This window comes from Pan troglodytes, chromosome X (genome assembly GCF_028858775.2).
Source record: "Pan troglodytes isolate AG18354 chromosome X, NHGRI_mPanTro3-v2.0_pri, whole genome shotgun sequence".
NCBI classification, from domain to species: Eukaryota; Metazoa; Chordata; class Mammalia; order Primates; family Hominidae; genus Pan; species Pan troglodytes.
Genome location: NC_072421.2, coordinates 68,515,904 through 68,531,452, shown reverse-complemented (window position 1 = coordinate 68,531,452; position 15,549 = coordinate 68,515,904). Strand labels below are relative to the sequence as shown.

General features: G+C 38.4%; 1 protein-coding gene across 2 annotated transcripts in view; it reads left to right on the top strand.

Annotated features, from left to right (window-relative positions):
- Positions 1-15,549, top strand: part of TEX11 (testis expressed 11) — a 381,570-nt gene that overhangs the window by 169,681 nt on the left and 196,340 nt on the right. For both annotated transcript variants that reach the window (XM_016944288.4, XM_054676447.2), the window contains exon 12: positions 15,120-15,201. In XM_016944288.4, coding sequence (XP_016799777.2) covers positions 15,120-15,201 — 82 coding nt within the window. The remainder of the gene's footprint in view (positions 1-15,119; positions 15,202-15,549) is intronic.

The following is a 15,549-nucleotide window of genomic DNA, read 5'->3' as shown; positions in this document are numbered from 1 at the left end:
AATGGACGTAAAAATAAAAGAGGTGGGGACTTTGGGAGATGATAAAGTCATTGGGCAAACCCCTCTTGAATGGTATTACTGCCCTTATAAAAGAGGTCCACAGGAGTTTGTTCACCCCTTTTATCATGTGAGGACATGAGAAGGCACTATCTTTGAGTAAGCAGGCCCTCACCAGACACCGAATCTGCGAGCACCTTGATGTTGGAGTTCCCAGCCTTCAGAACTGTGAGAAATCAATATCTGTTGTTTGTAAAGTATCTAGTTTATGGTATTTTGTTATAGCAGCATGAACAGACTAAAACAAATATACTTCTTTGAACACCAGAGATTTTTGAGAAAATTTTCTTTTCTGTGAAACAGGGATCTCTCTACTGTGAGTTTTTAGGATGAAGAAGTAAATGATAAAATAGGCAGAATAATGGGATTTAATTTTAAAAACAACTCCAGTGGTTGACTTTCAGCTCATGTTCACACATACCTAAAAACATGAATACAAAGCGGGCGTGGTGACACATGCCTGTATTCCCAGTTGCTCAGGAGGCCAATGTGGGAGATTTGCTTGAGGCCAGGAGTTCAAGGCTGCAGTGCACTATGATTGCACCTATGAATAGTCACTGCACTTCAGCCTGGGCAACATAATAGCAAGACCCCATCTCTAAAACGAACAAAACAAAATGTGTATATATCTACACTCCTGGACAAGGAACACTGAAAGGCTGGTGACCCTTTAAAAATAGATTCAGGCTGGGTGCGGTGGCTCATGCCTGTAATCCCAGCACTTTGGGAGGCTGAGGCAGGCAGATCACAAGGTCAAGAGATCGAAACCATCCTGGTCAACATGGTGAAACCCCATCTTTACTAAAAATACAAAAGTTAGCCAGGTGTGGTGGCGTGTGCCTGCAGTCCCAGCTACTCGGGAGGCTGAGGCAGGAGAATCGCTTGAACCCAGGAGGCAGAGGTTGCAGTGAGCCGAGATCGCACCACTGCATTCCAGCCTGGTGACAGAGCAAGTCTCCGTCTCAAAAAATAAATAAATAAATAAATAAATAAAATAAAATAAGAGAGATTCAATTAGGATCAATGTGTTTTACTTAATAAGGCAATTAAATATACTGATACACTTTAGAAAGGTTTTTTTCAACAGAGTGGAAGCATGAAAATGAATAGCTCGATCAACCAGAATGTTAAATTTCTCAAACAGAGCATTTACTTGAACTATATTTTCCTGAAACTTATGTCATGTGGATGGGGTTATTTAATGCTGAAAAACTTGTTCAACATTAAAATTAAAAAATTAATGTAGAAATATTTATAGACAGGAATATTTTCTTTTTTTTAATTTTACTTTAAGTTCTAGGGTACATGTGCAGAATGTGCAGGTTTGTTACATAGGTATACATGTGCCATGGTGGTTTGCTGCACCTATCAACCCGTCACCTAGGTTTTAAGCCCTTGCCTGCATTAGGTATTTGTCCTAATCCTCTCCCTCCCCGTGCCTCCCACCCCCTAACAGGCCCTAGTGTGTGGATGTTCCCCTCCCTGTGTCCATGTGTTCTCATTGTTCTACTCCCACTTATGAGTGAGAACATGCGGTGTTTGGTTTTCTGTTCCTGTGTTAGTTTGCTGAGAATGATGGTTTCCAGCTTCATCCATGTCCCTGCAAAGGACATGAACTCATTCTTTTTTATGGCTGCATAGTATTCCATGCTGTATATGTGCCACATTATCTTTATCCAGTCTATCATGGATGGGTATTTGGGTTGGTTCCAAGTCCTTGCTATTGTAAATAGTGCTGCAATAAATATACGTGTACCTGTGTCTTTACAGCAGAATGACTTATAATCCTTTGGGTATATACCCAGTAATGGGATTGCTGGGACAAATGGTATTTCTGGTTCTAGATCCTTGAGGAATCACCACACTGTCTTTTACAATGGTTGAACTAATTTACACTACCACCAAAAGTGTAAGAGCGTTCCTATTTCTCCACAACCTTACCAGCATCTGTTGTTTCCTGACTTTTTAATAATTGTCATTTTAATTGTCGTGAGATGGTATCTCATTGTGGTTTTGATTTGCATTTCTTTAATGACCAGTGATGATGAGCTTTTTTTCATGTTTGTTGGCCGCATAAATGTCTTCTTTTGAGAAGTGTCTGTTTATATCCTTTGCCCACTTTTTGATGGGGTTGTTTGTTTTTTTCTTATAAATTTGTTTAAGTTCCTTGTAGATTCTGGATATTAAACTTTTGTTAGATGGGTAGATTGTAAAAATTTTCTCCCATTCTGTAGATTGCCTGTTCACTCTGAAGATAATTTCTTTTGCCGTGCAGAAGCTCTTTAGTTTAATTAGATCCCATTTGTCAATTTTGGCTTTTGTTAGAATTGCTTTTGGTGTTTTAGTCATGAAGTCTTTGCCTATGCCTATGTCCTGAATGGTATTGCCTAAGTTTTCTTCTAGGGTTTTTATTGTTTTGGTTTTACATTTAAGTCTTTAATCCATTTTGAGTTAATTTTTGTATAAAGTGTAAGGAAAGGGTCCAGTTTCTGTTTTCTGCATATCAGCCATACTATTTTTCTTAGCAACTGTATCATTTTAAATTCCCATCTATAGTGCACAAGGGTTGCAATTTCTTCACGTCTTCAGCAGCACTTGTTATCTTCTATTTTTTAATAATAGACATCATTATGAGTGTTAGGTTCACCTTTGTTTTTTGAATGATATTTTTTCCAGGTATAGAATTTAAACCAGACAGCTTTTTTTGGGGGGGGGGTATTTTAAATATTTCATTCCACTGTATTCTCATTCTGTTGTTTCTGTTGAGAAATATGGTGCCATTCTTATGTTTGTTCTTTTTTATATAGCGTGTCTTCTTTTCTGAATAAGTTTTGGATTTTTTATCATTGGTTTTGAGCAACTTGATGTTATGCTTTTAAGTAATTTTATTTATGTTTCTCGTGCTTGGGGCTCTTTGTGATTTTTTGGATGTCTAGGAGCATAATTTTCATTATGTTTGAAAAGTTCCAGTATTTCTTCAAATTTTTTTTCTGCTTTCCCCCAAGTACTCTAATTAACCATGTATTAGGCTGCCTGAAGTTGTGCCATAGTTTGCTTATACTCTTTTCACTTAAAACATAATTTGTTATTTTTGTTTCATTTTGGACTGTTTTGTATTGCTATTACTTTTAAGTTCATTAATCTTTCTTCTGCAATGTCTAATCATCTGTTAATCTCATCCCATATATTTTTCATTTCAGACTTTGTAGTTTTTATCTCTAGAAGTTTGATTTGGTTTATTTTTATATCTTCCAAGTCTCTAGTTAAATTTTTGAGCATACAAAATACAGTTATACTTACTCTTTTAATGTCTTTCTTTGATAATTCTAATATCTATGTCACTTCTAGATTAGTTTCCATCTATTGTCTCCCCATTATTGATTGTTTTTGCCTGCTCTGTTTTTCACTGGGTGCCAACTATTTTACATCGTTGGCTGCTGGATATTTTTGTAATACTATAAATCTTATTGAACTTTATTATGGGAAACAGGCAAGTTATTTGGAAACGATTTGATCCCGTTGTTCATGTGAACTCCTGACTCTTGCTTAGTATGAAATATTTCCTTCTTTGTTTTGTAATTATGGATATGTTAATTTATGTTCAGTGAGTGTTAAGTTTTTAGAATCCTATTCAACCTGGATTGAGAGCACGGCCCTGCAGAGAAACTTTTTATTGGCATCAGCCAGATGTAAAAGAGTTACCACTCTTTTGGTTACTTTTATTTTACTTTCTCAGGTTGGAGGTTTTTGGACCACATGAGTAATGTAAATTTGAACTCTGTATCTACATGAAGGCAGAGCCCATTAAAAAATTCTCTAAACCAAAAAACTTATCTACACAAACTTTTTTTTTTTTTTTTTTTTTTTTGCCTCACTCAGAGCTTAGCTAGAAGACAAACTTCCTATGCCATTAGATAAAAGAAAAAAACTCAGGAAACTTACCACCTCCATATGGTTCACTTCTCCAAGTTTTGTTGCCTCACTACAATCTTTGTTTTTGTTTACTTTTAAGAGTCCTCAGGTTGTTGCTTTTTATATCTTGTTCAGAGTTCTTAGTTGTAATTAGTAGAAGGTATAGGCTTAGTTGTCTTGCTTCATATCTGCTGGAACTGAATCTGATAGTAAATTTTTAAAGGAGAAATTAAAATTTGGTATGCCTATGTTGTTTCACAAAATTACCTTTGAAAATGTATTAGTGCAATGAAATAAATATAAAAGGCATAGGTGCTTAGATACTACACCAAAAGCACAAGCAAAAAAGAACAATTAGGTAAAATTAAGTCTCATTAAAATTAATTTTTTTTGCTTCAAAGGAAATCATCAAGAAAATGAAGACACAATCCATAGGATCCTCCCAACAGAATGGGAGAACATATTTGCAAATCATATATCTGTTGTCTATTAACCATAATATAAAAAAGAACTCTTACTATTCAATAAGAAGACAAACAACCCAATTGAAAATGGGCTAAGGAGGCAAAGGAGCTCAATAGACATTCTCCAAATAATACGTACCAGTGGCCAATAAGTACACAAAAAGATACTCAATATCATTAGTTATCAGGGAATGCAAATTAGAAGCACAATGAGAAACCACTTTACATCCACTGGTATGGCCCTCCGACTTGTTTTTATTTCAGAATTGTTTTGGCTCTTCTGAATCTCTTGCATTTTCATATTTTGGAATCAGCTTGTTGATTTCTGCAAAGAAGACAGCTGGGAATTTGGGAGGAATTTTGTTGAATCTGCAGATCAATTTGGGAATTATTGCTATCTTAACAATATTAAGTTTTCAAATCCAGGAACATTTATTCATTGTTTTGTAGTTTTCAATAAATAAGTTTTGTCCTTCTTTTGTTAAATTTATTGCTTCTTTATGCTTTTATAAATGGAATTATTTTCTTGACTTTTGGATTGTTCATTGCTAGTATATAGAAATGCCATTAATTGAAAAAATACTGATATTATATCCTACAATCTTCCTGTACTTGTTCTTTTAGCTTTAATAGTTTTTTAATGGATTCCTTAGGATTTTCTGTACACAAGATCATATTTTCTGGCCGGACGCTGTGGCTCACACCTGTAATCCCAGTACTTTGGGAGGCTGAGGTGGGTGGATCACTTGAGGTCAGGAGTTCGAGACCAACCCGGCCAACATGGTGAAACCCCATCTCTACTAAAAATACAAAATTAACCAGACATGGTGGTGCACTCCTGTAATCCCAGCTATTTGGGAAGCTGAGGCAGGAGAATCACTTGAATCCAGAAGGGAGAGGTTGCAGTGAGCCAAGATTGTGCCATTGCACTCCAGCCTGGGCAACAAGAGCAAAACTCCATCTCAAAAAAAAAAATCATATTTTTTGTAAATAAAGATAGTTTTACTTCTTGCTTTCCAACCTGCGTGCCTTTTGTCTCTTTTTCTTTTCTAATTTTTCTAGCAAGAACATTCATTACTATGTTAAATAGAATTGGCAAGAGCAGTATCTTTCCCTAATCTTAGAGAGCTTTCAGTATTTTGCCATTAAGTATGGTGTTAGCTGTGGGTTTAGTATAGATGCCCTTTGTCAGGTTGAGGAAGCTCCCTTCATTCCTAGTTTTTTGAGAATTGTACAACCACGTTAAAAAACAGTTTGAAGTTACTTGATAAAATAAAATTTGATCATACTGGACCACCCAGCAACTTCACTCCTAGGTATATACTTTAGAGAAGCGCTAGCATTTGTATACAAGGAGAGGTATACAGAATGCTGATTCCAGGATTGTTCATAATAGCAATTGCGTTGGAAACAGCTTAAATGTCCAAAGTAGAATGTGCAAATAAAGTGTGAATTATTCATAAAACAGAGTACTATACAACAGTTGTTCTTAAAATTTAGCTTGTGTAAGTATTACCTAGAGTGTCTGTTAAACACAGTTTGCTCATTTGTTACCTTACTAAACAGATAATAGAATTTATGTTGAATTGGAAACTTTCCATAATGCAAATCAATAATAATTATTTTACACATTTTCCCCCACACATGCACATACAATTGGCTAGGCAATACTCCCAGAGTTTCTCATTTAGTAGGTTTTGGATGGGGCTTGCATTTCTTTTTTTTTCTTTTTTTTTTAAATTATACTTTAAGTTTTAGGGTACATGTGCACGACGTGCAGGTATGTTACATATGTATACTTGTGCCATGTTGGTGTGCTACACCCATTAACTCGTCATTTAACATTAGGTATATCTCCTAATGCTATCCCTCCCCACTCCCCCCAACCCACAACAGGCCCCGGTTGTGATGTTCCCCTTCCTGTGTCCATGGGTTCTCATTGTTCAATTCCCACCTATGAGTGAGAACATGCGGTGTTTGGTTTTTTGTCCTTGCGATAGTTTGCTGAGAATGATGGTTTCCAGCTTCATCCATGTCCCCACAAAGGACATGAACTCATCATTTTTTATGGCTGCATAGTATTCCATGGTGTGTATGTGCCACATTTTCTTAATCCAGTCTATCATTGTTGGACATTTGGGTTGGTTCCAAGTCTTTCCTATTGTGAATAGTGCCGCAATAAACATATGTGTGCGTGTGTCTTTATAGCAGCATGATTTATAGTCCTTTGGGTATATACCCAGTAATGGGATGGCTGGGTCAAATGGTATTTCTAGTTCTCGATCCCTGAGGAATCGCCACACTGACTTCCACAATGGTTGAACTAGTTTACAGTCCGACCAGTAGTGTAAAAGTGTTCCTATTTTTTCACATCCTCACCAGCACCTGTTGTTTCCTGGCTTTTTAATGATCGCCATTCTAACTGGTGTGAGATGGTATCTCACTGTGGTTTTGATTTGCATTTCTCTGATGGCCAATGATGATGAGCATTTTTTCATGTGTTTTTTTGGCTGCATAAATGTCTTCTTTTGAGAAGTGTCTGTTCATATCCTTCACCAACTTGTTGATGGGGTTGTTTGTTTTCTTCCTGTAAATTTGTTGCAGTTCATTGTAGATTCTAGATATTAGCCCTTTGTCAGATGAGTAGATTGCAAAAATTTTCTCCCATTTTGTAGGTCGCCTGTTCACTCTGATGATAGTTTCTTTTGCTGTGCAGAAGCTCTTTATTTTAATTAGATCCCATTTGTCAATTTTGGCTTTTGTTGCCATTGCTTTTGGTGTTTTAGACATGAAGTCCTTGCTCATGCCTATGTCCTGAATGGTATTGCCTAAGTTTTCTTCTAGGGTTTTTATGGTTTTAGGTCTAACATTTAAGTCTTTAATCCATCTTCAATTAATTTTAGTATAAAGTGTAAGGAAGGGATCCAGTTTCAGCTTTCTACATATGGCTAGCCAGTTTTCCCAGCACCATTTATTAAACTGGGAATCCTTTCCCCATTGCTTGTTTTTGTCAGATTTGTCAAAGATCAGATAGTTGTAGATGTGTGGCATTATTTCTGAGGGCTCTGTTCTGTTCCATTTGTCTGTATTTCTGTTTTGGTACCAGTACTATGCTGTTTTGGTTACTGTAGCCTTGTAGTATAGTTTGAAGTCAGGTAGCGTGATGCTTCCAGCTTTGTTCTTTTGGCTTAGGATTGTCTTAGCAATGCAGGCCCTATTTTGGTTCCATAGGAACTTTAAAGTAGTTTTTTCCAATTCTGTGAAGAAAGTCATTGGTAGCTTGATGGGGATGGCATTGAATCTATAAATTACCTTGGACAGTATGGCCATTTTCATGATATTGATTCTTCCTACCCATGAGCATGGAAAGTTCTTCCATTTGTTTGTATCCTCTTTTATTTCATTGAGCAGTGGTTTGTACTTCTTCTTGAAGAGGTCCTTCACGTCTCTTGTAAGTTGGATTCCTAGGTATTTTATTCTCTTTGAAGCAACTGTGAATGGGAGTTCACTCATGATTTGGCTCTCTGTTTGACTGTTATTGGTGTATAAGAATGCTTGTGATTTTTGCTCATTGATTTTGTGTCCTGAGACTTTGCTGAAGTTGCTTATCAGCTTAAGGAGATTTTGGGCTGAGACGATGGGGTTTTCTAGATATACAATCATGTCATCTGCAAACAGGGACAATTTGACTTCCTCTTTCCCTTTATTTCCTTCTGCCTGATTGCCCTGGCCAGAACTTCCAACACTATGTTGAATAGGAGTGGTGAGAGAGGGCATCCCTGTCTTGTGCCAGTTTTCAAAGGGAATGCTTCCAGTTTTTGCCTATTCAGTATGATATTGGCTGTGGGTTTGTCATAGATAGCTCTTATTATTTTGAGATACATCCCATCAATACCTAATTTATTGAGAGTTTTTAGCATGAAGGGTTGTTGAATTTTGTCAAAGGCCTTTTCTGCATCTATTGAGATAATCATGTGGTTTTTGTCATTGGTTCTGTTTATATGCTGGATTACATTTATTGATTTGCACATGTTGAACCAGCCTCGCATCCCAGGAATGAAGTCCACTTGATCATGATGGATAAGCTTTTTGATGTGCTGCTGAATTCAATTTGCCAGTATTTTATTGAGGATTTTGCATCAATGTTCATCAGGGATATTGGTCTAAAATTCTCTTTTTTTGTTGTGTCTCTGTCAGGCTTTGGTATCAGGATGATGCTGGCCTCATAAAATGAGTTAGGGAGGATTCCCTCTTTTTCTATTGATTGGAATAGTTTCAGAAGGAATGGTACCAGCTCCTCCTTGTACCTCTGGTAGAATTCGGCTGTGAATCCATCTGGTCCTGGACTTTTTTTGGTTGGTAAGCTATTGATTATTGCCTCAATTGCAGAGCCTGTTATTCGTCTATTCAGAGGTTCAACTTCTTCCTGGTTTAGTCTTGGGAGGTTGTATGTATCGAGGAATATATCCATTTCTTCTAGATTTTCTAGTTTATTTGCGTAGAGGTGTTTATAGTATTCTCTGATGGTAGTTTGCATTTCTGTGGGATCGGTGGTGATATCCCCTTTATCATTTTTTATTGCGTCTATTTGATTCTTCTCTCTTTTCTTCTTCATTAGTCTTGCTAGCAGTCTATCAATTTTGTTGATCTTTTCAAAAAACCAGCTCCTGGATTCATTGAGTTTTTGAAGGCTTTTTTGTGTCTCTATTTCCTTCAGTTCTGCTCTGATCTTAGTTATTTCTTGCCTTCTGTTAGCTTTTGCATGTGTTTGCTCTTGCTTCTGTAATTCTTTTAATTGTGATGCTAGGGTGTCAATTTTAGATCTTTCCTGCTTTCTCTTGTGGGCATTTAGTGCTATAAATTTCCCTCTACACACTGCATTGAATGTGTCCCAGAGATTCTGGTATGTTGCGTCTTTGTTCTCATTGGTTTCAGAGAACGTCTTTATTTCTGTCTTTATTTTGTTATGTACCCAGTAGTCATTCAGGAGCAGGTTGTTCAGTTTCCATGTAGTTGAGCGGTTTTGAGTCAGTTTCTTAATCCTGAGTTCTAGTTTCATTGCACTGTGGTCTGAGAGACTGTTTGTTATAATTTCTGTTCTTTTACATTTGCTGAGGAGTGCTTTACTTCCAACTATGTGGTCAATTTTGGAATAGGTGTGGTGTGGTGCTGAAAAGAATGTATATTCTGTTGATTTGGGATGGAGAGTTCTGTAGATGTCTATTAGGTCCGCTTGGTGCAGAGCTGAGTTCAGTTCCTGGATATCCTTGTTAACTTTCTGTCGTGTTGATCTGTCTAATGTTGACAGTGGGGTGTTAAAGTCTCCCATTATTATTGTGTGGGAGTCTAAGTCTCTTTGTAGGTCACTCAGGACTTGCTTTATGAATCTGGGTGCTCCTGTATTGGGTGCATATATATTTAGGATAGTTAGCTCTTCTTGTTGAACTGATCCTTTTACCATTATGTAATGGCCTTCTTTGTCTCTTTTGATCTTTGTTGGTTTAAAGTCTGTATTATCAGAGAGTAAGATTGCAACCCCTGCCTTTGTTTGTTTTCCATTTGCTTGGTAGATCTTCCTCCATCCCTTTATTTTGAGCCTATGTGTGTCTCTGCACGTGAGATAGGTTTCCTGAATACAGCACACTGATGGGTCTTGACTCTTTATCCAATTTGCCAGTCTGTGTCTTTTAATTGGAGCATTTAGCGCATTAACATGTAAGGTTAATGTTGTTATGTGTGAATTTGATCCTGTCATTGTGATGTTAGCTGGTTATTTTGCCCGTTAGTTGATGCAGTTCAGCCTTGATGGTCTTTACAATTTGGCGTGTTTTTGCAGTGGCTTGTACCGGTTGTTCCTTTCCATGTTTAGTGCTTCCTTCAGGAGCTCTTTTAGGGCAGGCCTGGTGGTGACAGAATCTCTCAGCATTTGCTTATCTGTAAAGGATTTTATTTCTCCTTCACTTATGAAGCTTAGGTTGGCTGGACGTGAAATTTGGGTTGAAAATTCTTTTCTTTAAGAATGTTGAATATTGGCCCCCACTCTCTTCTGACTTGTAGAGTTTCTGCCGAGAGATCAGCTGTTAGTCTGATGGACTTCCCCTTGTGGGTAACCCGACCTTTCTGTCTGGCTGCCCGTAACATTTTTTCCTTCATTTCAACTTTGGTGAATCTGACAATTATGTTCTTGGAGTTGCTCTTCTCAAGACCTATCTTTGTGGCGTTCTCTGTATTTCCTGAATCTGAATGCTGGCCTGCCTTGCTAGATTGGGGAAGTTCTCCTGGATAGTATCCTGCAGAGTGTTTTGCAACTTGGTTCCATTCTCCCTGTCACTTTCAGGTACACCAATCAGACGTAGATTTGGTCTTTTCACATAGTCCCATATTTCTTGGAGGCTTTTTTCATTTCTTTTTATTCTTTTTTCTCTAAACTTCTCTTCTCGCTTCATTTCATTCATTTGATCTTCCATCACTGATACCCTTTTTTCCAGTTGATTGAATCGGCTACTGAAGCTTGTGCATTCATCACGTAGTTCTTGTGCTGTGGTTTTCAGCTCCATCAGGTCCTTTAAGGACTTCTCTGTATTGGTTATTTTAGTTAGCCATTCGTCTAATTTTTTTTCAAGGTTTTTAACTTCTTTGCCATGGGTTCGAACTTCCTCCTTTAGCTTGGCGTAGTTTAATCGTCTGAAGCCTTCTCTCAACTCGTCAAAGTCATTCTCCATCCAGCTTTGTTCCGTTGCTGGTGAGGAGCTGCACTCCTTTGGAAGAGGAGAGGCAATCTGATTTTTAGAATTTCCAGTTTTTCTGCTCTGTTTTTTCCCCATCTTTGTGGTTTTATCTACCTTTGGTCTTTGATGATGGTGACAAACAGATGGGGTTTTGGTGTGGATGTCCTTTCTGTTTGTTAGTTTTCCTTCTAACAGTCAGGATTCTCAGCTGCAGGTGCATTGGAGTTTGCCAGAGGTCCACTCCAGACCCTGTTTGCCTGGGTATCAGAGCGGAGGCTGCAGAACAGTGGATATTGGTGAACAGCAAATGTTGCTGCTTGATTGTTCCTCTGGAAGTTTTGTCTCAGAGGAGTACCCGGCCGTGTGAGGTGTCAGTCTGCCCCTCCTGGGGGGTGCCTCCCAGTTAGGCTACTCGGGGGTCAGGGACCCACTTCAGGAGGCAGTCTGTCCATTCTCAGATCTCAAGCTGCATGCTGGGAGAACCACTACTGTCTTCAAAGCTGTCAGACAGGGACAGTTAAGTCTGCAGAAGTTTTTGCTGCCTTTTGTTTGGCTATGCCCTGCCCCCAGAGGTGGAGTCTACAGAGGCAGGCAGGCCTTCTTGAGCTGCGGTGGGCTCCACCCAGTTCGAGCTTCCCAGCCTCTTTGTTTACCTACTCAAGCCTCGGCAATGGCGGGCGCCCCTCCCCCAGCCTCGCTGCTGCCTTGCAGTTTGATCTCAGGCTGCTGTGCTAGCAATGAGCGAGGCTCTGTGGGCGTAGGACCCTCCAAGCCAGTCGCAGGATATAATCTCCTGGTGTGCTATTTGCTAAGACCGTTGGAAGTGCGCAGTATTATGGTGGGAGTGACCCGATTTTCCAGGTGCCATCTGTCACTCCTTTCTTTGACTAGGAAAGGGAATTCCCTGACCCCTTGCACTTCCCGGGTGAAGCCATGCCTCGCTCTGCTTCGGTTCATGCTCAGTGCACTGCACCCACTGTCCTGCACTCACTATCCAACACTCCCCAGTGAGATGCACCCAGTACCTCAGTTGGAAATGCAGAAATCACCCGTCTTCTGCGTTGCTCACACTGGGAGCTGTAGACTGGAGCTGTTCCTATTCAGCCATCTTGGCTCCAACCCATGGCTTGCATTTCTTACAAGTTCCCAGATGGTGCTGATTCAGGGACCTCCCTTTGACAGCCATGCTATATAGTAATGAAAACAAATAAGTTTCACATATCTACATGGATGAATCTGAAAAAACATGATTTGAATGAAAGGAATCACAGAAGAACTTAGATACATTATGATTCTGTTTAAGTGAAGTTCAAATGTAGGCAAAACTAAATAATTGTGTTGGCTAGCTTGAGCTGTTATAACTAAATAGTATAAACTGGGTGGCTTAAGCAACAGAACTTTATGTCTCACACTTCTAGGGACTGAGATGTCCAAGATCAAAATACCAGCCTTTTTGGTTCCTGGTGAGGGCCTTTGTCTTGGTTTGAAGATGGCCACCTTCTTTCTATATCTTCATTTGGCAGAGAAAGAGAGAGAGAGAGAGAGATCATCTCTCATCTCTCTCATGTCTTTTCTTATAAGGGCACTTATCCCATTCATGAGGGCTCAGCCCTCATGACCAAATTACCTCCCAAAGCCCCCACCTCAAAATACCATCACATTGGGGATTAGATATTCAATATATGAATTTTAGAAAGACACAAACATTCGGTCCATAGCAACTGTATATTGTGTATATATAAAGAAAAGCAAGGGAATTACTGCACAAAATTCAGGATGGTGTTTACCTCTGTGAGGTGAGGAGGATGCCTATGGGTAAGGATACATTTGAGGCTTTTTATGTGGCAATAATCTGTTTCTTAACCTTGGTAGTGAGGACACTGGTGTTTGTTTTATTATTATTCTGTAAACTATACATATACATTGCATATACATATGTTTATATACTCATGTGTGTGTATGTGTGTATGTGTATGATACACTTCACACTAGAAATGAATACATTATCTTTAGAGCTTACAAAATATCCAGATAGTGTAGTAATGCCTGCCATGATAGACAGAGCTTCAAGGGAGGCAGCATATTGTAATGGAAAGATTATGTCCTTTAGAGTCAGAGAGATCTGAATTCAAATTTCAGCTCTACTACTTACCAGTTGTGTGACCATGGGTAAGTTACTTAACTTTATCTGGCCCTGCAAAACAAGATTCACAATACTTATCTTGTATGTTTGTTGTACCTGGAGCCTGTTTCTCAGTAACTGGTGAAAAGAAAAAAATCAGCAAACAAAAATCTAAGGAAGGGAGCCGGGCATGGTAGTTCATGCCTATAATCCCAGCACATTGGGAGGCTGAGACAGGAGGATTGCTTGAGCCCAGGAAGTGGAGGCTGCAGTGAGCCGTGTTTGTACCACTGCACTCCAGCCTGGGAGACAGAGTGAGACTCTGTCTCAAATAATGAAAAAAAAAAGCAGCCAGGCCTGGTGGCTCATGCCTGTAATCCCTGCACTTTGGGAGGCTGAGGCAGGTGGATCACTTGAGGTCAGGAGTTCGAGAACAGTCTGGCCAACATGGTGAAACCTCGTCTCTACTAAAAATACAAAAATGAGCCAGATGTGGTAGAGTGCACCTGTAATCCCAGCTACTCGGGAGGCTGAGGCAGGAGAATTGCTTGAACCTGGGAGACGGAGGTTGCAGTGAGCCGAGATTGTGCCACTACACTCCAGCCTGGGCGATAGAGTGAGACTCCATCATAAATAAATAAATAAACAAACAAACAAAGCTATGAAGAATGAGAAATAACAGTGAGAAAAGTTACAGAGAAGACTAGGATTTTGATAGTAGGGAGAAAGCTGATGGATTTAGCAGGCAATCTTCATGACTTCTGGAAGTGTAGTTTTAAGAGACAATAAGGATGGACAATATACGGTGCAAATGTTTACAGAAGTGAAGACATGATGATAACAGAAGTAAAATGTCCATTATCTGGGGTTGTTTGGTAATGAAATCAGTGAAAATCATATCTGGAATTGTTTGGTAAAAAAAAAACAGAATGTTAAATTTGTGTGAGAATAGCAGACTCAAGGAAAACAGATGTTGCCAAGATCTGGAAGACCTCTATGTCTCTGAAGATAAAAGGGAATTGAATCCAATACATACTTCAACAAACCTACAGGAAAGATGGTAATGCAATAAATCAAAATTGGCAACTTCAGTTTATTCTTTGTACTAGTGTCATCTATATTTGCAAGCCCTTTTAATACCAGTGCTTACTTTCTCCAACTTTCTATTTTTAAGGCATCTCACATATGAATACCTGTAATTATGTGCAGAGTATGGAGCTAATCAGTACGGTGTTCATGTAGGGGTTAATTGGCTTTGTAGAGAGAAAAGTTCTGTTCTGTGGGCCTAGACTGTACTTTTAGTCTTAGAAAGTTGTTTAAAGATGTACCCTGTCAGGCGAAAGTGGAACCAGGAAGATCACAGATGGCTTAGGGCCAACTAACAATGATTTAGAAATAACGTTGTTATTAATGGTAAACACAACAGGCATATCTTATGGAAAAGACAATACATTTTCTATTTTATTCCGCCATTGTTTGCAAAGGACCTTAGTTAATAAATCTCAAAAGAAAATAAAACTAGCCGGTTTGTGGTTTTGCTTACAAAGAATATGGCCTGAGATTTGTACAGTTTGAGTATTAATCTTGTCATTAAATGTTTGTCACTCATTGGAAATATTTACATGTTCTTTTCCATATATTATTTCATTTAGATTGAAAAAATATTGGGAAATATCCTCAGGGATAGAACAAATGTTATGATATGATCTTCTGTAATTTCGATTTCCTTTGATTATGAGTTATCCCAAGGTGGTTGAATAAAGCAGGCAATTACTTGAAAATTGTCTTTTACATTCCACAATTTTAATATCATTGTGATTTCTTTGTTTAAAATAGGAACATTTAAGTTCTCCTGGGCTTTTCTTAAAAATGAAAATCCTCTTGAAAGGCGAAACATCTAATGAAGAACTCCTTGAAGGTATGATCTCTGTATGTGAAGAGCACACCATTTTGAAACATCACTACAATTTGTTAAATATAAGATCTTTTGTAGTATACTAACAATAGGTGTAATTTGATGGTGGCTGAGAAGGAAAATGATCACCCAGGAAAGGGAAAATATTGTCACCCAGGAAGAAAGAGAGAAAGAAGAAAAAATAGTAGCAAATTTAAAAAGTGTTTTTTTTTTAAAAAAAAAAGCTGAATAAAAGCAATCAGTTTTCTTTTAGTCCAGCAGAGAACTGTAGCTACCCAACCCTTCTGAAGTTGTCTACCACCATGAAGAAAGAAAGATTACCTATTAATGGGAAAAGCCTTTGTAATGCTG